At 42.0% G+C, this 24,049-nt stretch overlaps 1 protein-coding gene and 1 pseudogene across 3 annotated transcripts; both read right to left on the reverse strand.

Moving 5' to 3' along the window:
- Nucleotides 1-5,797: 5,797 nt before the first annotated feature.
- LOC116357791 (CMRF35-like molecule 8) lies at nucleotides 5,798-9,454 on the reverse strand (annotated as a pseudogene).
- Nucleotides 9,455-9,947: 493 nt separating this feature from the next.
- On the reverse strand, nucleotides 9,948-22,838 carry LOC116357810 (CMRF35-like molecule 1). 3 transcript variants are annotated; one of them, XM_031807048.1, is made up of 5 exons: nucleotides 20,261-22,838; nucleotides 19,643-19,984; nucleotides 11,852-11,956; nucleotides 11,449-11,498; nucleotides 9,948-11,255 (listed from the first exon to the last, which is right to left on the reverse strand). In XM_031807048.1, exons 1-5 carry the CDS (start codon nucleotides 20,304-20,306, stop codon nucleotides 11,088-11,090), a joined length of 711 nt encoding a protein of 236 aa, XP_031662908.1. In that variant the 5' UTR covers nucleotides 20,307-22,838; the 3' UTR covers nucleotides 9,948-11,087. The 3 variants fall into 3 exon arrangements, 2 of the variants coding, with proteins under 2 accessions (XP_031662908.1, XP_031662909.1); XR_004205801.1 differs by lacking the exon at nucleotides 19,643-19,984 and having other exon boundaries at nucleotides 11,852-12,567; nucleotides 20,261-22,472; XM_031807049.1 differs by having other exon boundaries at nucleotides 19,643-22,463.
- Between the last annotated feature and the right edge of the window lie 1,211 nt (nucleotides 22,839-24,049).

Below are 24,049 nucleotides of genomic sequence, written 5' to 3' on the forward strand. Positions count from 1 at the left end.
TTCCGGTCAAATATCAAAAGCACAAACAACGCGCCCAAAACACGGAACATAGACTGATGTCTGGCGCGTAACAAAACAACAATAGACAAAATACACATAACACAAACAATCTTACACAAAGACATGGGGGGAACAGAGGAATAAATACATGTAGATTGATTGGGGAATGAAAACCAGGTGTGCAGAGAACAAGACAAAACAAATGGATACATGAAAAATGAAGTGGCGATGGCTAGAAAGCCGGTGACGTCGACTGCCGACCGACTTCGGTGGTATTCGTGACAATTATTATCAGATCTGGGCCAAAAACTCCATCCCACCTGACCAGGCTGAACATCCAGGCATTTAAAAAAACAGCTCTTACAGAAAAAAGGGCATTATCAAAAATGTCACTATTTCAGAGTGTTATTTCATATTGGAGAAATATCATAAAACAAATCACACTTTTAACTGCACTGCCCCTTTAATTTAAAGTGCATTTAAAATTGCAACCCAATTTACATTAAAGCAATCAAATTAAAAAAGTAGAAGCAAACAGGAAGCAGTAAAAGGATGAATAAAAGAACATAAAACACAGAGGACGTCTAAAACAGTCACTGATTTAAGGCCAAGCTAAAAGGTACATTGTTAACTGTGATTTTAAAAAGGTGAGATTTAAACCGTGATTTAAAAACCTCAATGGTGTCTGCCCCTCTTTCTTGACAGGGCAAGCTGTTCCCTAGTTGTGTAACGGCGTTCTTCGTTTGTTGAAAGAGAGTCGGACCGAAATGCAGCGTGGTGGTTACTCATGTCTTTAATGAAGAAAGTGACGATACATGAAATAACTTAATAAATACAAAAACAACAAACGGAACGTGAAACCTAATACAGCCTATCTGGTGAACACTACACAGGGACAGGAACAATCACCCACGAAAGACAAAGCGAAACTCAAGCTACCTAAATACGGTTCCCAATCAGAGGCAACGAGAATCACCTGACAGCTGATTGAGAACCGCCTCAGGCAGCCAAGCCTATACAACACCCCTAATCAGCCGCGATCCCAAATACTACAAACCCCAATACGAAATACAACACGTAAACCCCTGTCACACCCTGGCCTGACCAAATATATAACGAAAACACAAAACACTAAGACCAAGGCGTGACAAGTTGAGGGTCTTTGATAGAGAATGCTTCGCCCCCCGTCTTGGTTCTGCATCTAGGTACGGTAAGCAGACAGTGGAAGCAGAGTGCCTTCAATGGGTTGTATTGAACTTTACATTAAGGCACCCTTCATAAGGAGTTTATAATTACATAATGAATTTCTGTCTGTAATAAAGCACTTTTGTGGGGAAAAACACATTCTGATTGGCTGGGCCTGGCTCACCAGTGGGTGGGCCTATGCCCTCCCAGACCCACCCATAGCTGTGCCCCTGCCCAGTCATGTGACATCCATAGATTAGGGCCTAATGAATTTATTTACATTGACTTATATCTTTATATGAACTGTAAGTCAACAAAATCTTTGAAATTGTTGCATGTTGTGTTTCTATCTTTGTTCAGTATATCTCTCTAGGAGCTGAACACTCATCAATATTGTACAGTTATTCTAATGCCAAGGTAAGATTTGAATGGAGAAAGTGACACTGCTTTGCTTTACATCCTATCAGTATCGACACATGTTCCAATGAATCACTTAGCGAATGCTCTCGCTGCGTGGTGTTTTAGAAAACGCAAGTTACATCTTCGGCTGTAAGCCTAAGTTCCATCGCGATTGGAAACTCAGGCCCTGATCATGCAGCTGTTTTCTAAAAACAGAGGCTGTCGGGTGGAACATGCAGTTATAACTTGTTAAGCGGAGCAGCACAGGGGAACCCAAGAGCAGACTCAGACCAGGAAACAGGGATGAATTATTGTAACACAGGGAGAGATGAAGTGCAGATCCAGGGAAGCTTGGATGAGTTGTAGGAAACCAGATGTGGAGGCTGAGGTTGGAGTGAGCTGGGTTGGGACAGGGTGAATAGGTCCGGAGGGGAATCCAAGGGAGTGATGATGAGTTGAATCCAGAACAGGGTAGCCGGGTTGTGAGATGTGGAACAGGAGACAGGAACCAGAGTCAGAGCAGCAAAACTCCAGTGAGAGGAGAAACAGCATCAGGCAAGGAAACAGGCACAGCAGGATACAAGATCTTAAATAACAACAAATAGATAGAAGCATGACTGACTGAACGGAGAACACGATCTGGCAGAGTGGAAGTGGCAGGACTGAGTATTTGTAGAGGTCATGATAATGGAACGAATTGCAGCTGGTGAGGATCCGCTCTGGCTCCAGCACACCTGTCTCCAACAACACAAACAGAAAGGGAGAGGTAGAGAGCGTGTACTGGAGGAGTGGCTGCAGATCATGGAGACACAGGATGTCCACTAGGGGGTGTGGCAGGAGCAGATGTGACAATAACTATTATAATAACATTTCACTTATGATTTGTTGCCAGTGTGTATATGTCCCTTGTGATTGGTTGTCAGTTAGTCAGGTCATCATATCAACAAGCTGATTAAACAGCATGATTATTACACAGGTGCACCTTGTGTTGGGGACAATAAATGAGCAACTCTAAAATCTTTACTTTTGTCACACAACGCCACAGATTACTCAAGTTTGTGTACAATTGACATGCTGACTGCAAGAATGTCCAGCAGAGCTGTTACCACATAATTTTATGTTAATTTCTCTACCATAAGCTGCCTCCAACATCATTTTTTGAGAATTTGTCAGTACATCCAACCAGCCTCACAACCATGGACCACGTGTAACCACACCAGCCGAGAACCTCCACATCCGGCATCTTGACCTGTGGGATCGTCTGAGACCAGCCACCCGGACAGCTGATGAAACTAAGGAATGTTTGTCTGTAATAAAGCACTTTTGTGGGGAAAACCTCATTCTGATTGGCTGGGCCTGGCTCCCAAGTGGGTGGGCCTATGCCCTCCCAAGTCCACCTAAGACTGTGCCCCTGCCAAGTCATGTGAAATCCATAGATTAGGGCCTAATTTATTTATTTCAATTGACAGATTTTTAAAAATATGAACGGTAACTCAGTAAAATCGTTGAAATTGTTGCATGTTGCATTTATATTTCTGTTCAGTTTAGATTAGATTTAGATTAGAACATTCTCTCTCTCTTTTTCTCTCTCTCAAATCATTTCAATTGACTTTATTGACATTGCAAGTAAATTACTTACATTTTTAAAGTATACATATAACCTAAATGCTGGGACCAACAGCAATAATAATAGTAGTAGTGGAAATGGGTTTAGCATTAACAGCAACTATCATAACAATATTAATGAGAATAATACATTAAAGCAATAGTAGTAGACCAGTCTCAACCTGACTGAGAAGACACATGACATCGTATGAAAGCCAAAAGAAAACTCAATGGGAAAAGTTATCTGATAGTCTGCCACCATGTACTGTCTGTTTAGAGCCAAATAGCATTGAAGTTTACTTAGATTTTTTGTGGTGTCTTTCCAATAGGGGATATATTATTATTTTTGCTTTGTGATTATTTGGTTTGGCCAGATTTTCTGAGTGATGTCTTGAGGCTCTATGGGGTTGGTTTCGGTTAGTGAACTGAGCCTCAGAACCAGCTGGCTTAGGGGACTCTTCTCTTGTTTCATCTCTTGACATTGTAGAGCTGTGTGGTGGAATGCTTTGGGATCACTTGTTTTGAGATGGTTGTAAAATTTGATGGCTCTTTTTTCTATTCGAATAAGGAGTATTTTGAGTTTTTCTTTGCACTTGCAAAACCATCTGGCAAAACTCTGCATGTAGTATTTCGATTGGATGTTTGTCCCATTTGGTAAATTCATTGTTAGAGACCGGATCCCATAGTTCGCTGCTATATGGAGCAATTGGTTCTATAACCGATTGGAACATTTTGAGACAGATTCGGAATTTCGATTTTAATGTTCCTTTTAATGGCATACAATGCTGTTCTTGCTTTGTCTCTCAGCTCATTCGCAGTCATGTGGAAGCTACCTGTGTTGCTGATATTTAGTCGTAGGTACGTGCAGTTTCTGGTGTGTTCTATGTAAACATAGAATTTATAATTGTCATTCTGTTTTTCACACCAATCTGGAATATCATTATATTCCGTTTTTTTTAGATTAACAGTCAGAGTCCAGGTCTGACAGAACCTGTGCAGATGATCTAGGTGCTGCTGTAACTCCTCCTCGGTGAAGGACAGCAGCACCAAGTCATCTGCATACAGCAGACACTTGATTTCAGTATTGTGTATGGTGAGACCAGGTGCTGCAAATTCTTCTAATGTTTTTGCCAATTCATTAATGTAGATGTTAAATAGTGTTGGACTTATTGGGCAGCCCTGTTTCACTCCACACCCCTGAGAGAAGAAGTTAGTTTGCTTGTTGCCAACTTTAACCGCACATTTGTTTTAAGTGTACATTCATTATAATAACATCATATGTTTTCCCTCCAATACCACTTTCTATTAGTTTATTAAAAATACCTTTGTGCCAAATTGAAACAAATGCTTTTTTGAAGTCAACAAAACACCGGGGTCCGGCGCGATATCGACTGTGCAGCAAAAGCATGCTTCTGCGGCAGAGTGGATTTCCGCGGTTATAAACCCAGGGTCGTTACACTACTTCCTCCTTTCAAAGAGCGCGTCCTCGCGCTAGCTTGCGGCTCTACGTCTTATAGGAACGCGCTCACTGGCCAAGCACACGCACTGTCGTGGATGCAAGGTCCGATCACTTCTGACACCAATGTAATGAAACAGGCAGGGAGCAGGTCTCGAACCCTCGACCTTATAGCCCGAGGTCCGGCGCTCTATCGACTGTGCAGCAAAAGCATACTCGTTTTGGACTGTTGTTTCTCTTTGCTTATTTGAGCTGTTCTTGCCATAATATGGACTTTTTCTTTCATCAAATAGGGCTATCTTCTGTATACCACCCCTACCTTGTCACAACACAACTGATTGGCTCAAACCAATTAAGAAGGAAAGAAATTCCACAAATACATTTTTAACAAGGCACACCTGTTAATGGAAATGCATACCAGGTAAATACCTCATGAAGCTGGTTGAGACAATGCTAAGAGTGTGCAAAGCTATCATCAAGGCAAAGGGTGGCTACTTTGAAGAATCTCAAATATATTTTAATTTGTTTAACACTTTATTTGTTACTACATGATTCTGTATGTCTTATTTCATATTTTTAATGTCTTCATTATTATCTTACAATAAAAAATCCCTGGAATGAGTAGGTGTGTCCAAACATTTGACTGGTACTGTACATTTGACGTGCATCAGATGTGCAACTTTTCCGATTACATCCTTACATTAGCCTTGGATGTGGTGGCCAACATTCATGCTTCATGTCTGGGTGCAGCTATTAGCATACTGAATACACCATAGTATATAGACTACCAATAGAAGGCTAGCTGTTTGAAGTTTACAGGAGCTTCTCATCTAAGCCATATTGCACATAATGTTGCACACTTGAATAATGCATCAATTCACAAATGTGTGGCCATGTTCCATTCGGCTTAGGTTGGATTTACACAGGTTACCCAATTCTGATCTTGTGTGGACAGTTGGATAAGGCTGCGTTTACACAGGTTGCCCAATTCTGATCTTGTTTTCACTATTTGGTCTTTTGACCAATCAGATCAGCTCTGAAAAAGATCTGATGTGTTACCCGAGAAACATTGTCTTTACACTATACCACTCAGAGGGGGGAATCTGGTGCAGAAGTGTCCCACACTACCTAAAGTCAGATTTGACTAATAGTTTATTTACCAGATCCATTGTGTGTTGATGATGACATGGATAATGGTGGTGAGATGGATAATGGTGGTGAGATGGATAATCGTGGTGAGATGGATAATGGTGGTGAGATGGATGATGGTGGTGAGATGGATGATGGTGGTGAGATGGATAATGGTGGTGAGATGGATGATGGTGGGGAGATGGATAATGGTGGTGAGATGGATAATGGTGGTGAGATGGATGATGGTGGTGAGATGGATAATGGTGGTGAGATGGATGATGGTGGTGAGATGGATGATGGTGGTGAGATGGATAATGGTGGTGAGATGGATGATGGTGGGGAGATGGATAATGGTGGTGAGATGGATGATGGTGGTGAGATGGATAATGGTGGTGAGATGGATAATGGTGGTGAGATGGATTATGGTGGTGAGATGGATTATGGTGGTGAGATGGATGATGGTGGTGAGATGGATAATGGTGGTGAGATGGATGATGGTGGGGAGATGGATAATGGTGGTGAGATGGATGATGGTGGTGAGATGGATAATGGTGGTGAGATGGATAATGGTGGTGAGATGGATTATGGTGGTGAGATGGATTATGGTGGTGAGATGGATTATGGTGGTGAGATGGATGATGGTGGTGAGATGGATAATGGTGGTGAGATGGATAATGGTGGTGAGATGGATAATGGTGGTGAGATGGATAATGGTGGTGAGATGGATAATGGTGGTGAGATGGATTATGGTGGTGAGATGGATGATGGTGGTGAGATGGATAATGGTTAGGAGGTGGCTAAGAATGATTGAGTTGGTGAAGGTGGGTTTGTTGCTGTGGTTGTAGTACTTTCTGTTGTTGTGGTGATTATTGTTGGTGCCGCTAATAACAAAGGACCTCAAAACAATGTTGTTGTGACAATGTGTGGACATTTTCTGCTTGGCTAACACAACAAAAATGCTGTCTACTGGTATTAAAGTAGTTCTTGCAGTGGGATGTGGCATCGGAGAACCATGTCTTTACACTATACAACTCAGAGTGGGGAATCTGATTCAAAAGTCAGATTTTTTAAATTTATTTTATTTAACTAGGCAAGTCAGTTAAGAGCAAATTCTTATTTCATTGAAGGCCTAGGAAAAGTGGGTTAACTGCATGTTCAGGGGTAGAACGAAAGATTTGTACCTTTTCAGCTCTCGGATTTGAACTTGCAACCTTCCGGTTACTAGTCCAACGCTCTAACCACTAAGCTACGCCAGAGACGCCAGATCTGTCTCTGTGTTGATAGTGTTATTATATGGGGGGGAAGGTAAGTGTTAGGACATAGACAAACACACTACCATGATACACTTTCACACTACATCCTCAGGTGGCAGCACCAACCGGGTCTAGATGCAGAGCCAAGTTTCTAGTTGCACACAGGTGCTGCCAATTAAGGTGAGTGTCCCAGCTGGCAGAGCCATGAGGCTGCTGGGTTTTTTTGGGCCATGAGGCCTTTCGTTTGTTTGGGACTCTTTAGTTTGGGCATGCTTTTTTTTGACTTTTCCTTTTTGTACATATTTATTTTCCATCACCATCTGAACAAACAATAATGCTCTTGGACTGGCCGACCAAGAGGTCAAGAAGGAGCAGGCCCTTGACCTAAGATAAGATGGCTCTCTCCTGGGTACAGACATTGTGGCGCAGTTGGTAGAGCATGGCAATTGCAACGCCAGGGTTATGGGTTAGATTCCCATGGGGGACCAAAATGAAAATTCAACACATAGCTGTACATGTGCACATCAAATCATTTTACAGACCATGTAGCTATGCCCAAGAACCACAGACATAATGAGTGCAGCAAAATCAGTTGGATAGTTATTGGTGAGATGGTGGTAAGTGGGGATGATAGAGTTGGTAAAGCTGGGTTAAAGAGAGAGTCTGCCCTATACACACAAGCATACTGTATATGAAATCACTCAACTACTACCAGGGTTGGTGTCAATTCAAACATTTTCAAATTGAAAAGAAGCTGAATTTCTTTGTACATCCTGAATTGACTGAAATGTAAATGTACACTGACCACTACACTCACTGACAGACGTATAGAAGGAAGTGTGGTGTCTGCTCTTCCTGTTCAGATATTTTAGTTGTCATTTAACGATCCACATCTCTCTCTCTCTCTCTGTTTCTCTCGCTCTCTCATACACAGGAGCAAATACCCTAAATATAGAACAGCTGAAGACTTGAGTAATACTGACAGGTTTCTGAATCCGAGACGGACGTAAAAACATACAATACATCACTCAGTTTTGTCCTGATCAATCTGTCTCACAATGCAGAACAGGCTCATGCAATAGAACCCTTATTCTTGATATCTAGCTGGACTGCTGACAGGGTATGAAGAGTGTGGTCGTTCTGCACGCCACAGAGACATCTCCCAGCATCCTCTTGGATTTTGCTGGTGATGATTACGCTGAAACATGAAACATGTTCAACCAATTTATTTCAAGATAATTCTATGTCATAACAGAAGTAGAGTGGTTTGGGAAACTCCAATGACAAAGACTTGTACCCCCTGAAATCTCCTTGTCTAATGTATTAATGATGTGATCTGTGGTCCTCCAACACATGTCCTATAGGTTTGTTTGATTACATTGTTCACGAAAGTTGAATGACCTGGCCTCATTTAGGGTGGAATCTTGTTGAGATGCAGTTCCCATAAAGGGAAAATCTGCAGATCAAACAACAACAAAGCTGGCACCCCATCACTGTTTTTGGTAAACAGCTGAGGGTTTGGGCTGGAGAAATATAACTGCTCTAACATTTATAAACAGAGCTATAGATGCAAGGACTGACCATCCACGAGATCAACATTTTACTTTTAACCATGGTTTGAGTCTTTACAGTGGTTTTGTTAACAATTACATTGTTTAAAAACAATGGAGTAAAACAAGTATATTTGGAGTTTGTGGTTTACTACAATTGAACTAAGCTCATGAGGCATTTATAAGTTATGTTCTTCAAGAATCAATGGGCAAATATAATTAATTTTAAATTACAGTATGTAGCAATCGCAGATTGTATATTATAGTATGTTTAGTTTGGAAATGAAAGAGTTTTGAAAATGAGAATGAAAGGTTTACAGTATCTTCAGAGACTATAAGGTTGACTTCAACGTAGTTATCTAGTTTCCATTTGACTGTGTCCACTCTACACCAGTATCTCCCAGCATCGCTTAACGTCAAGTTCGTGATGGTCACAATGAAGACACTTTCCTCTCTGATGTCCTTAGAAGCACTGTTTTCCCCTGCCTCAGTCTTAATAACTTTGTCTTTATTAAAAACAGAACAATCCCCTTTACAGAGGTACTTCTGGTGGCTCCTCCACTCCTCTTTATAAGGACATCTGATCTCTGCCTTGCCTCCCTCACATCCTTCCACTGTGATCAACTCTGCTGAACACACACTCCACACAGCAGCTGTAGGACACACCAACAGTCTCATTACAAACAGTACAAACACCCCAGCTTCCATTTCACATACTGTAAGAGTGGATTCTGGTCTGGTACACCACTGGTGTTCCACATCACATCCATTAGTACATACTGGACCTTGTGTTCCTCAGTGTCCCCTCCCCTTTATCTAACAACATTATCATTATATTATGACTTGTGGCTCCCAGCTAGTTCAAGTCTCTTTAGACGCTGTACACCCTGTTTACTCCAGTCCCCTCAATACTTCTATGTCCAGTTACCACCCCAGTACAGGAAGGTCTGCTCCTGCAGTGTGTATGAGAACCACTCTGAGTGTGTGTGTGTGTGTGTGAGTGTGTCTACTTCCTGAAACCATTTCACTTCTAAGTAACACTTTATAATAACTTCCGGCAGTTAACAATTCCTAAGACATTTATATTTAGTTTACTGACCATTTGGTAATAAAACATATACTGTACATAGACAGATATTCAAACAACTTGTAAATTATTTGTTAATGATTTACTAGTTAGGGTGGCAGGTAGTCTAGTGGTTAAGAGCTATGGGCCAGTAACCGAAAGGATGCTGGTTTGAATCCCCGAGCTGACTCAGTGAAAAATTAGGGCGTTCTCATTGACAAGACACTTAACCCTAAATGCTTCTGTAAATCACTCTGGATAAGACCATCTGCTACACTGCCTTCAGAAAGTATTCACACCTGTAGATTTTCCCCACGTTTTATTGTGTTTTAAAATGGATTGTCATTTTTTGTCAACAACGTAAACAAAATACTGTAATGTCCAATCACATGTTTAACTGCACTGCTCCTTGAATTTAAAGTCCATTTCAAATCGCAACACAATTCACAACAAAACAATCAAATAAAAAATTTGAAGCAAACAGGAAGCAGTAAAAAGGATGAATAAAAGAACATAAAACACAGAGAATGTCCAAGCTAAAAGGTACATTGTTAACTGTGATTTTAAAAGGTGTGTTTTTGACAGTGATTTAAAATCTTCAATCATGTCTGCCACTCTTACTTGACAGGGCAAGCTGTTTCATAATTGAGGGTCTTTGATAGAGAACTCTCCGTCACCTGTCTTGGTTCTGCAACTAGGTACAGTAAGTGCTTACTGGGTTGTATCAAACTTTACATGAAGAAACCCTTCATAAGGACTCTAAAATTATATAATTCATGGTGATTTAATCATTTATAAATGTGTTTAAAAAAAAATTGACAGTTATACTGGCTTGGTCAAAAAGTTGTGATACCTTTTTCAGTGCTTGCCAAATAATAGATAATATTTGTCTGCAGATATAAACATGCAATTAAGTGACATTAAGACAAGTTGAAGAGAGAAGTCAGGGAAACACATCTGATGGAAGAGAGAAGTCAGGGAAACACATCTGATGGAAGAGAGAAGTCAGGGAAACACATCTGATGGAAGAGAGAAGTCTGGGAAACACATCTGATGGACGAGAGAAGTCAGGGAAACATCTGATGGAAGAGATAAGTCAGGGAAACACATTTGATGGAAGAGAGAAGTCAGGGAAACACATCTGATGGAGGAGATAAGTCAGGGAAACACATATGATGGAAGAGAGAAGTCAGGGAAACACATCTGATGGAAGAGAGAAGTCTGGGAAACACATCTGATGGACGAGAGAAGTCAGGGAAACTTCTGATGGAGGAGAGAAGTCAGGGAAACACACCTGATGGAAGAGAGAAGTCAGGGAAACATCTGATGGAAGAGAGAAGTCAGGGAAACACATCTGATGGATGAGAGAAGTCTGGGAAACACATCTGATGGAAGAGAGAAGTCAGGGAAACATCAGAAGGAAGAGAGAAGTCATGGAAACATCAGATGGAAGAGGGGTCCTTGTGGAAGTTGATGTTGGCGTAGTTGAGACAGTCAGAGGGGCTTGTGGGTAAGTTGGCAGTGGAGTAGATGGTGGTGATCTCACTACCTGAACTGGACTGTAGGGGGCGGTCCTTTATTTCCTCATAGTCACCATCACCATGACAACCCTGGAGAGGAGGAAAAGGAGGAGAGGGACAGGAGGACATGATGAGAGAGGGAAGAACATTGATTAGAACATGCTCTCTCTCTCTCTCTCTCTCTACATATATATATATATATATATATATATATATATATATATATATCACACAGACATGCAATAACGCTCACAGGCAGGCGCTTGCACACACACACACTGACCTCTATGTTGATCCGAGTGTCTGTGTTCACCCTGGGTGCTGAGGAGTCAGCTGTGGAACACAGCACACACACACACACACACACACACACACACACACACACACACACACACACACACACACACACACACACACACACACACACACACACACACACACACACACACACACACACTGTCATACATTATACATACATTATCAATATTGGGCTGCAGCAGTCTGTTCAGGAGGTTTTCAGAGCCCTGTTCTCAATGAGACCTCTATTTCTCAATCAGGGTCAAAGGAAGATTGTATATGCAAGTTTCTTGGAATTGAAGACTGGGTGTGAGTAACTTCCCCTTGTGTGTGTGTGTGTGTGTGTGTGTGTGTGTGTGTGTGTGTGTGTGAGAGAGAGTGTTTCTCACCTGTTTCCTTGTTGAATTTCCATCTATAGACTATGAACAGGCTGACCACAAGCACCAATAGCAGCATGACCAGAGTCACAGATACTATGATGACCACTGATGTATCTGAACAGACACAAACAGCACCATTAGAACACATACTTTACAATCAACACTTCTGTTCAACTTACATAGGGCCTTTTACACTGTGAAGTAAGATCTGCCTCTCTTCCACATCAGATGTGTAACTTTTCTGTTTACTTCCTGTCCTGACATTAGCCTTGGATGTGGTGGCCAACAATGTGAAAACGCAGCCTCATACAACAAAAATGCTGTCGACTGGTCTTAAAGTAATTATTGCAGGGGTATGTGGAATCGGAGAGACATTATCTTTTCACTACCACTCAGAAGGAGGAATATGGTATATAAGTGTCCCAGATTACCTAAAGTCAGATTTGACACCAGATCAGTCTCTCTACATGACAAAATGATGTGTTGAGAAACTGGTTTTAAACTGGTGCAGCGTAAAAATGTTCATAGGCTGCGTTGACACAGCTTTTTTCCACTAATTGGTCTTTTGACCAAAGATATCAGATCTTTTCACATCCTATCTTTTCAGGGCTGATCTGATTGGTCGGATTTTTTGGCTAAGGATGATAGCGTTGGTGAACATGGGATTGATGCTGTTGTTTTTGTAGCAGGTTTTCTTGTGGTGGTGGTGGTTATTGTTGGTGTCGCTAAAAACCAAAGGACCAGAAAACACAGTTGTTGTGACAATGTGTGGACATTTTTCACTTGGCTAACACAACAAAAATGTTGTCTACTGGTATTAAAGTAGTTATTGCACAGAGATGTGTTGTCAGAGCACCATGTCTTTACCACCAAGAGAGGGAATCTGATTCCAAAGTCAGATTTGACGCCAGATCCATCTATGTACAATAAACAAATATGTTTATGTGATAGAATGAAATGTGCCTTAAAACCTCTTTGGGATAGGGGGCAGCATTTTCACTTTGGATAAATAGCGGGCCCATTTTCAACTTCCTGCTACTCATGCCAAGAATATAAGATATGCATATTATTTGTAGATTTGGATAGAAAACATGCTGAAGTTTCTAAAACTGTTTGAATCATGTCTGTGATAATAACAGAACTTATGTAGCAGGCAAAACCTCGAGGACTAACTATTCAGAATTATTATTTATTTTGGTCACTGTCTGTTCAATGATTTCTCCTTGGGAAACGATATTTCTTAGCCACTTGTTTGCAGTTCCTACCGCTTCCACTGGATGTCACCAGTCTTTGGAATTAGGTTGAGGTTATTCCTTTGTGCAATGAAGAAGTACGGCCATCTTGGAACATGAAGCTAGCCAGCTAACCACCAGCTATGCTAGCGGTCTTCAGCTAACCGGTCATCAGCTAACCTTTAGTTCGAAAAGCTCTCGCCAGTTCGAACAACGCGGATCTAACCAGAGCATAACGGACCTATTTATTTTTCATCCCCGGATTCATCCCCGGATTCCCACCGCAAACGGAACATTTTTCAGCTGGATTTTTCAGCTGGATCTTCACAACTAGCTATCTAGCTAAACCGCAACCCCGGATGATTACTCCTGGCTAGCGTTTCCACCCACTTAGCTTGAAGCTAGCCCGGCCTGCGATCGTGTGCTACCACCGTAGCATACTCCTGAGCTACAATACCCGGGCCCACGACCGGTCTATCGATGTCACCGCATGAAGAGGAATAAACAGACTCACCCCATCGCGACGTCCCCCAAAGGCTAACTCTCTAGCCCTCGCTATCTCCCTGCTTGCTAATTCGGCCTGCTAACTGCTAGCTTGTCCAGCTCCGGTCCGCTAACTGCTACCTTGTCTAGCCCGGGCCTACAAACTGTTAGCTTGTTAGCACAGGCCTGCTAACCGCCTGAATTGCCGCGTCCCAAACGCTCACTGGACCCATATTTACTTTCTATCTCTTTTGACTTTTAATTTGTTTATACCTTCCGGAAACCTGCCTCACCCAATGTGATATGGAATCGCTATTATTTTTTTTCTTTTTACAACACACTCAAGAACCTCCAGAAGCTAACCAGCTAACTAGCTACAAGCTATTTAGTCATTGTTAGTTTTTTTTAACCTGGATAACACTCGCCAGTCCAGCTTCCCTGCCCCATCCACCGCTGCCCCCTGGACACTGATCTCTTGGCTACATAGCTGATGCACGCTGGACTGTCCATTAATCACGGTACTCCATTCTGCTTGTCTGTTTTATCTGTTGGCCCCGTTGCCTAGTCTACACCATTTTACCTGCTGTTGTTGTGCTAGCTGATTAGCTGTTGTCTCACCTACTGTTTTAGCTAGCTTTCCCAATTCAACACCTGTGATTACTGTATGCCTAACTGTATGTCTCTCTCAAATGTCAATATGCCTTGTATACTGTTGTTCAGGTTAGTTATCTTTGTTTTAGATCCCAATGGAGCCCCTAGTTCCACTCTTCATACCCCTGATAACTCCTTTGTCCCACCTCCCACACATGCGGTGACCTCACCCATTACTACCAGCATGTCCAGAGATACAACCTCTCTCATCATCACCCAGTGCCTGGGCTTACCTCCGCTGTACCCGCACCCCACCATACCCCTGTCTGCGCATTATGCCCTGAATATATTCTACCATGCCCAGAAACCTGCTCCTCTTATTCTCTGTCCCCAACGCTCTAGGCGACCAGTTTTGATAGCCTTTAGCCGCACCCTCATACTACTCCTTCTCTGTTCCGCGGGTGATGTGGAGGTAAACCCAGGCCCTGCATGTCCCCAGGCACCCTCATTTGTTGATTTTTGTGATCGAAAAAGCCTTGGTTTCATGCATGTCAACATCAGAAGCCTCCTCCCTAAGTTTGTTTTACTCACTGCTTTAGCACACTCTGCTAACCCTGATGTCCTTGCCGTGTCTGAATCCTGGCTCAGGAAGGCCACCAAAAATTCAGAGATTTCCATACCCAACTATAACATCTTCCGTCAAGATAGAACTGCCAAAGGGGGAGGAGTTGCAGTTTACTGCAGAGATAGCCTGCAAAGTAATTGAACAGACAGTGACCAAAATAAATAATAATTCTGAATAGTTAGTCCTCGAGGTTTTGCCTGCTACATAAGTTCTGTTATTCTCACAGACATGATTCAAACAGTTTTAGAAACTTCAGCATGTTTTCTATCCAAATCTACAAATAATATGCATATCTTATATTCTTGGTTCACCCCAGACCTGACTGCCCTCGACCAGCACAAAAACATCCTGTGGCGGACTGCAATAGCATCGAATAGTCCCCGTGATATGCAACTGTTCAGGGAAGTCCGGAACCAATACACGCAGTCAGTCAGGAAAGCTAAGGCCAGCTTCTTCAGGCAGAAGTTTGCATCCTGTAGCTCCAACTCCAAAAAGTTCTGGGACACTGTGAAGTCCATGGAGAACAAGAGCACCTCCTCCCAGCTGCCCACTGCACTGAGGCTAGGTAACACGGTCACCACTGATAAATCCATGATTATCGAAAACTTCAATAAGCATTTCTCAACGGCTGGCCATGCCTTCCGCCTGGCTACTTCAACTTCGGCCAACAGCTCCGCCCCCCCCCCCCGCAGCTCCTCGCCCAAGCCTCTCCAGGTTCTCCTTTACCCAAATCCAGATAGCAGATGTTCTGAAAGAGCTGCAAAACCTGGCCCCGTACAAATCAGCTGGGCTTGACAATCTGGACCCTCTATTTCTGAAACTATCTGCCACCATTGTCGCAACCCCTATTACCAGCCTGTTCAACCTCTCTTTCATATCGTCTGAGATCCCCAAGGATTGGAAAGCTGCCGCAGTCATCCCCCTCTTCAAAGGGGGAGACACCCTGGACCCAAACTGTTAGAGACCTATATCCATCCTGCCCTGCCTATCTAAGGTCTTTGAAAGCCAAGTCAACAAACAGGTCACTGACCATCTCGAATCCCACCGTACCTTCTCCGCTGTGCAATCTGGTTTCTGAGCCGGTCACGGGTGCACCTCAGCCACACTCAAGGTACTAAACGATATCATAACCGCCATCGATAAAAGACAGTACTGTGCAGCCGTCTTCATCGACCCTGCCAAGGCTTTCGACTCTGTCAATCACCATATTCTTATCGGCAGATTCAGTAGCCTCGGTTTTTCGGATGACTGCCTTGCCTGGTTCACCAATTACTTTGCAGACAGAGTTCAGTGTGTCAAATCGGAGGGCATGCTGTCCGGTCCTCTGGCAGTCTCTATGGGGGTGCCACAGGGTTCAATTCTCGGGCCGACTCTTTTCTCTGTGTATATCAATGATGTTGCTCTTGCTGCGGGCGATTCCCTGATCCACCTCTACGCAGACGACACCATTCTATATACTTTCGGCCCGTCTTTGGACACTGTGCTATCTAACCTCCAAACAAGCTTCAATGCCATACAACACTCCTTCCGTGGCCTCCAACTGCTCTTAAACGCTAGTAAAACCAAATGCATGCTTTTCAACCGGTCGCTGCCTGCACCCGCATGCCCGACTAGCATCACCACCCTGGATGGTTCCGACCCAGAATATGTGGACGTCTATAAGTACCTAGGTGTCTGGCTAGACTGCAAACTCTCCTTCCAGACTCATATCAAACATCTCCAATCGAAAATCAAATCAAGAGTCGGCTTTCTATTCCGCAACAAAGCCTCCTTCACTCACGCCGCCAAGCTTACCCTAGTAAAACTGACTATCCTACCGATCCTCGACTTCGGCGATGTCATCTACAAAATGGCTTCCAACACTCTACTCAGCAAACTGGATGCAGTCTATCACAGTGCCATCCGTTTTGTCACTAAAGCACCTTATACCACCCACCACTGCGACTTGTATGCTCTAGTCGGCTGGCCCTCGCTACATATTCGTCGCCAGACCCACTGGCTCCAGGTCATCTACAAGTCCATGCTAGGTAAAGCTCCGCCTTATCTCAGTTCACTGGTCACGATGGCAACACCCATCCGTAGCACGTGCTCCAGCAGGTGTAACTCACTGATCATCCCTAAAGCCAACACCTCATTTGGCCGCCTTTCGTTCCAGTACTCTGCTGCCTGTGACTGGAACGAATTGCAAAAATCGCTGAAGTTGGAGACTTTTATCTCCCTCACCAACTTCAAACATCAGCTATCTGAGCAGCTAACCGATCGCTGCAGCTGTACATTGTCTATTGGTAAATAGCCCACCCATTTTCACCTACCTCATCCCCATACTGTTTTTATTTATTTACTTTTCTGCTCTTTTGCACACCAATATCTCTACCTGTACATGACCATCTGATCATTTATCACTCCAGTGTTAATCTGCAAAATTGTAATTATTCGCCTACCGCCTCATGCCTTTTGCACACATTGCATATTGACTCCCCCTTTGTTTTCTACTGTGTTATTGACTTGTTAATTGTTTACTCCATGTGTAACTCTGTGTTGTCTGCTCACACTGCTATGCTTTATCTTGGCCAGGTCGCAGTTGCAAATGAGAACTTGTTCTCAACTAGCCTACCTGGTTAAATAAAGGTGAAATAAAATAAAATAAAATAAATCCTCCTGTATTGAAAACAGATAGACCCGTCTTCAATTTGATCAATTATTAATGTTTAAAAATACCTAAAGTTGTATTACAAAAGTAGTTTGAAATGTTTTGGCAAAGTTTACAGGTAACTTTTGAGACATTTTGTAGTGACGTTGCGCAAATTGGAAGCTGTTTTTTTCTGGATCAAAAGCGCCAAATAAATTGACATTTTGGATATATATCGATGGAATTAATCGAACAAAATGACTATTTGTGATGTTTATGGGACATATTGGAGTACCAACAAAAGAAGCTCGTCAAAGGTAAGGCATGATTTATATTTTATTTCTGCGTTTTGTGTAGCGCCTGCAGGGTTGAAATATGCTACTCCCTCTTTGTTTACTGTTGTGCTATCATCAGATAATAGCTTCTTATGCTTTCGCCGAAAAGCCTTTTTGAAATCTGACATTTTGGCTGGATTCACAACGAGTGTAGCTTTAATTTGGTATTGTACATGTGTGATTTAATGAAAGTTAGATTTTTATAGCATTTTTTCTTTTTTTTGGCGCTCTGCATATTTCCTGGCAATTGGCCAAGTGAGACATTTGCATCCCGCCTATCCCAGAGAGGTTTTAATATTAACTAAGTACTAACACAGCATCATCATGTGGACCAGGAAGTAATATGCTCTTCATTTATCTGAATGGTGATAATATGATCTGTGTGCTCTAGTGATGTCGGTTCCACAAACACAACAGTAAATTCAGCTCACTGCAGTGGCCTGCCCAGTCACCGGATATCAATCCAATTGATTATCTGTGGGATGAGATTGAATGAGCTATTTGAAGTAGAAATCCACTACCAGCCAACTTGATTCAACTGTGGGAAGTATTGGAGTCAACATGGGCCAGCATCCCTGTGGAACGCTTTGGACACCTTGTAAAGTTCATGCCCTGACGAATTGAGGCTGTTCTGAGGGCAAAAGGGGGTGCAGCTCAATATTAGAAAAGTGTTCCTAATGTTTTGTCCTCTCAGTCTATAGTCTGACTGCTGACATGGTATCAATTGTGTGGTTGTTCTGTACGCCACATAGATATCCCCCAACATCCTCTTGGTTTAGTCTGGTGATGGTCACGGTGAAAACTCTGTCTGTCTTGTTGTGGAACAGTGAGAACCTCCCTTCCTGGCTTTTGGTTGTTGTCACTTTTACATCAACTAGACACTTCGATCATGTCTTTTCTTTGCAGAAGTATTTCTGATTGTCTTCATACTTTTCATCAAAAACACAGTGGTGGAGACTGACCGTTCTTCATACTGTAGCCAGCAGTGCGATTCTCACAGCACCAATCTGTCTTTTTAAACAAACATTTAGGCCTAACGCTCAGAAAGAAGTTCAGCCGATGTATTATCAAATAAATATATACCATAACAGAACAAGAAAGGTTTGGAAACTCCAATGACAAAAAATTGTACACCATGAAACTTCCTTGTCTCATGTCCAGACGCTGTCCTGTCCTGTTCCTTGTCTCATGTCCAGACGCTGTCCTGTCCTGTTCCTTGTCTCATGTCCAGACACTGTCCTGTCCTGTCCTGTCCCTTGTCTCATGTCCAGACGCTGTCCTGTCCTGTTCCTTGTCTCATGTCCAGACGCTGTCCTGTCCTGTCCCTTGTCTCATGTCCAGACGCTGTCCTGTCCTGTTCCTTGTCTCATGTCCAGACGCTGTCCTGTCCTGTTCCTTGTCTCATGTCCAGACGCTGTCCTGTCCTGTTCCTTGTCTCATGTCCAGACGCTGTCCTGTCCTGTTCTCCCTGTACCTGCTTTTCGTCTACCAGCGCCGATCCTTCCACTCACATTTAAAGACAGAGCTATAGATGCAAGGACTGACCATCCACGAGATCAATATTGTAGTTTTAACCATGGTCTGAGTCTTTACAGTGTTTTTGTTAACAATTACATCATTTACAAACAATGGAGCAAAGAAAGCAAATATTTAGAATTTAGTGTGGTATTGAATTGAGCTCATGAGGCATTAATAAGTTATATATTTCAAGAATAAATGGGTATATATCATACATTCTAAAGTACAAAAGTTTGCAAAAGTGAATGTCAAATATGGAATAAAGTGGAAGGATCTCAAGTTAGGATTTGGGGTCAATAGCAGAAGCTTGATTAGGAATGTATATTATAAAATGTCTAGATTGGAAGTGATAAAGTTTCAAGGATGAGAATCAAAGGTTTACACTACCTTCAGAGACTTCAAGGTTCACTTTAATGTAGTTATCTTTTCCCCATTTGTCCACTCCACACCAGTATCTCCCAGCATCATTTAACGTCAGGTTGGTGATGGTCACAATGAAGACACTTTCCTCTCTGTTGTCCTTCAGCGAGTATCTCCCTTTAGAAGCACTGTTTTCCCCTGCCTCAGTCTCAATAACTTTGTCTTTATTAAAAACAGAACAATCCCCTTTACAGAGGTACTTCTGGTGGCTCCTCAACTGCTCTCTATAGGGGCATCTGATCTCTGCCTTGCCTCCCTCATATCCTTCCACTGTGATCAACTCTGCTGAACACACACTCCACACAGCAGCTGTAGGACACACCAACAGTCTCATTACAAACAGTACAAACACCCCAGCTTCCATTTCACATACTGTAAGAGTGGATTCTGGTCTGGTACACCACTGGTGTTCACCATCACATCCTTCAGTACATACTGACCTTGTGTTCCTCAGTGTCCCCTCCCCTTTATCTAACAACATTATCAGTGAGTGAATGGAGTTACACTGTAAAATGTTACAACCAAATGTCTCCAACTATAGAGAGGAGTCACTGGACATGTGTTCATTCAGTCTGATGTACTCACCTAAGAGGAGGACAACCTTCAGTGTGAGGACCAGCAGGTTAACCATGATGACTTGTGGCTCCCAGATAGTTCAAGTCTCTTTAGACCCTGTACACCCTGTTTACTACAGTCCCCTCAATACTTCTATGTCCAGTTACCACCCCAGTACAGGAAGGTCTGCTCCTGCAGTGTGTATGAGAACCACTCTGAGTGTGTGTGCGTGTGTGTGCGTGTGTGTGTGTGTGTCTACTCTGAGCCACGGAAGTCCTTCTGTTTGACTAAGTACTTCCTGAAACCATTTCACTTCTCAGGAACACTTTAATGTCCGTCAATAAACCATTTCTAAGACATTTATAAAGAGTTTGCTCACCATTTATTAATAATTTATTCCTACAATATATGTTAAATAAAAACAAAGTTCTGCTTTAAATGAAGTGCATCTTATAAAGCCTCTATAAAGCCTCGTTAACCACTACATGAATGTGTTACAAATCCTGTTTTATAAAGGGTTCATAACCACTATATGATGGTGTTACAAATCCTGTTTTCTAAAGCCTTGTTAACCACTACATGATGGTGTTACAAATCCTGTTTTCTAAAGCCTTGTTAACCACTACATGAATGTGTTACAAATCCTGTTTAATAAAGGGTTCATAACCACCACATGATGGTGTTACAAATCCTGTTTTCTAAAGCCTTGTTAACCACTACATGATGGTGTTACAAATCCTGTTTTCTAAAGCCTTGTTAACCACTATATGATGGTGTTACAAATCCTGTTTTATAAAGCCTTGTTAACCACTATATGATGGTGTTACAAATCCTGTTTTCTAAAGGGTTCATAACCACCACATGATGGTGTTACAAATCCTGTTTTATAAGGGTTCATAAATTTGTCTTAAATGTGTGACATAACCACCATAAGCTGTAGACCACACTGTTTACCAAGACATATTGTTAGCTGTCTATTCACCACCACAAACGATGCTGGCACTAAGACTGCACTCAACGAGCTGTATAAGGCCAAAATCAAAGAAGAAAATGCTCATTCAGAGGCGGCGCTCCTAGTGGCCAGTGACTTTAAAGCAGTCCTAGACGGATTACCAGGACGTGTACTCAGAGCATGCTCTTACCAACTGACAAGTGTCTTCACTTATTATATTTTCAACCTGTCTCTGACCGAGTCAGTAATACCTACATGTTTCAAGTAGACCACCTTCCCTGTTCATGTGCCCCAGAACACCAAGGTAACCTGCCTAAATAACTATCGACCCGTAGCACTCACGTCTGTAGCCATGAACTGGTACCCCGTGTACATAGCCAAGTTACTCATTGTGTATTTATTCCTTGTGTTATTATTTTTCTATTTTTGTATTATTTCTCTATGTTCAATCTCTGCGTTGTTGGAAAGGGTCCGTAAATAAGCATTTCACTGTTAGTCTACACCTGTTGTTTATGAAGCATGTGACAAAAGCAACTTGATTTGATTCCATCGAGGTCCTTTAAGACTCCAGGACAAGGAAGCTTACAGGAAAGATCAGCTGTAAAGCCACTATACATTTACATATATGCTCATTCTCTTATAGCTCTATGCTCACTCTACCTAGCTGTATACACTGTATGTAAACTCTGTTGTGTGTATTCTGTCTCTAAATGTTATCTATCACTATCATTAGCATGTTGTCTATCACTAGCATGTTGACTACCATTAGCATGTTGTAAATCACTATCATGTTGACTACCATTAGCATGTTGTCTATCACTAGCATGTTGTCTACCATTAGCATGTGGTAAATCACTATCATGTTGTCTATCATTAGCATGTTGTCTATCACTAGCATTATGTCTGTCATTAGAATGTTATCTATCACTGCCATGTTGTCTATCACTAGCATGTTGTCTATCACTAGCATGTTGTCTATCACTAGCATGTTTTATATCACTAGCATGTTGTCTATCATTAGCATGTTGTCTATCACTAGTGTCATGATGTTGCCCTCTTTGGGTACAGCGAGCACCATCCCCCTCTCTCTGTCTCCTACAACCAGGCTGCTGTGGTCAGAGAGGTTGTAAATTCCTGGAGGAGATTATCTCCTCATGGCCACAGTATATAGAGAGAATGAGTTTTCATAGAGAGAAATAAGGAATTTCTTCCACCTCACAAAACTTGAGGTCCGAACAACATTTATGTTCTGGAGAAGGTATAAAAGATCGGTTAAGAATCCTGCTACGAACTGGTCCGTTTGGTACAATTTTGTGAAACTCGCGGGAGATAATACGGCCACATTACCATAAAGCTGTTTATACCATAGCCTCAGATATGAGGCGTACATGTAATTGTTGTATAAGATGAATGAGTGAGGATGATACTGTTTGTGAAATTGTGGAATGTGATTTTGGACTGTTTAATGAAGGAAACTCCAATTCCCTTCAGAGTTGAACTAAATCAGAGGACCGCCCATGAGCACAGTTATGGTCTGGCGTCATGGGACAGGCCCTTTTCTGTTCTTCCGAATAAAACCCCCACCTGGGTTTTCTATCACCAGACCATGTTTCTCTCAATTACGAGAGGACAAAGGTTGCAGACCAGCTTACCTCGATAACGATAGGGCCATGGTTTGAGAGTAGACCATAAACCTGAGTATAAGCTAAGGTTTGAGTAGATGGCTGAATCTTTTAACCATACCACGTGGTTAAACTCTTAGACTATCGATACCGACAGAATAAGAACAAGTCTTTGATATTAATTACTAGTCTTCAGCTAGGAATTCGGTATCATTGAACTCGAAGACCGACAAACGCCGAAACATCTATTCTATAACGACATGAATGAATGTCACTCTGAACTATCTTTCTAACCACGACAGAGAGAGGGCGGACAAACTCTCCAACAGAAATGAACTTTTCAACAGAGATCCCGACGACACACTGAGCGTATATATATATATATTGATTGCAATTATTCCCGAATGAGTGAGCATTCATGTGCAAAGGATTCGCATTTTAATTGTTAAAATGATCAACTTTGTAGTGTCTCATCTCAGATGACCCCCACTAAACCTTTTTGTCCACCAAGCCACGATACGGGTTTATCCCACTAGGGAAACTCCGTTATCAAAATATCTAATGTTTGTTTATGCATTTATGTGAATTACTTAGTTAGTAAATCAATGATTTAAGACAACTGATGTATGGATGACTCATAGTGAAGACTGGGTTCGTGTGGATAACCAACAATTTACGACCTTTGGAATGAGACTAACGTGAGGTAAATAATAATTAATTAATTCGAAGACAAATTGATCAGATGTTAAAATATCTGAAAGTTATATTAGGAAAATTTTAACTCTATAATCTGAATATTTTCATTGGTGCCCTGACTTCCTAGTTAATTCCTAGTTACAGTTACACGATTAACCAGTTTAATCGCGTAATAATAATTACAGAGAGTTATTTGATAAATAGTCTTCAGGTTTAATGATGCCAAAGACACGACACTAGCATGTTGTCTATCATTCACATGCTGTCTATCGTTAGCATGTTGTCTATCACTAGCATGTTGTCTATCATTCACATGTTGTCTATCACTAGCATGTTGTATATCATTCACATGTTGTCTATCACTAGCATGTTGTCTATTGTTAGCATGTTGTCTATCACTAGCATGTTGTCTATCACTAGCATGTTGTCTATCATTCACATGTTGTCTAATCATCTAATAAACTAATCAACTAATCAGTGCATATTATGTGAGAGCTCACAATTTTTACCAATCCCCGCACTTTTAGCCCAATAAAGGGTCCAATCAAA

Source organism: Oncorhynchus kisutch, linkage group LG27, assembly GCF_002021735.2.
Source record: "Oncorhynchus kisutch isolate 150728-3 linkage group LG27, Okis_V2, whole genome shotgun sequence".
Taxonomy (NCBI): Eukaryota; Metazoa; Chordata; class Actinopteri; order Salmoniformes; family Salmonidae; genus Oncorhynchus; species Oncorhynchus kisutch.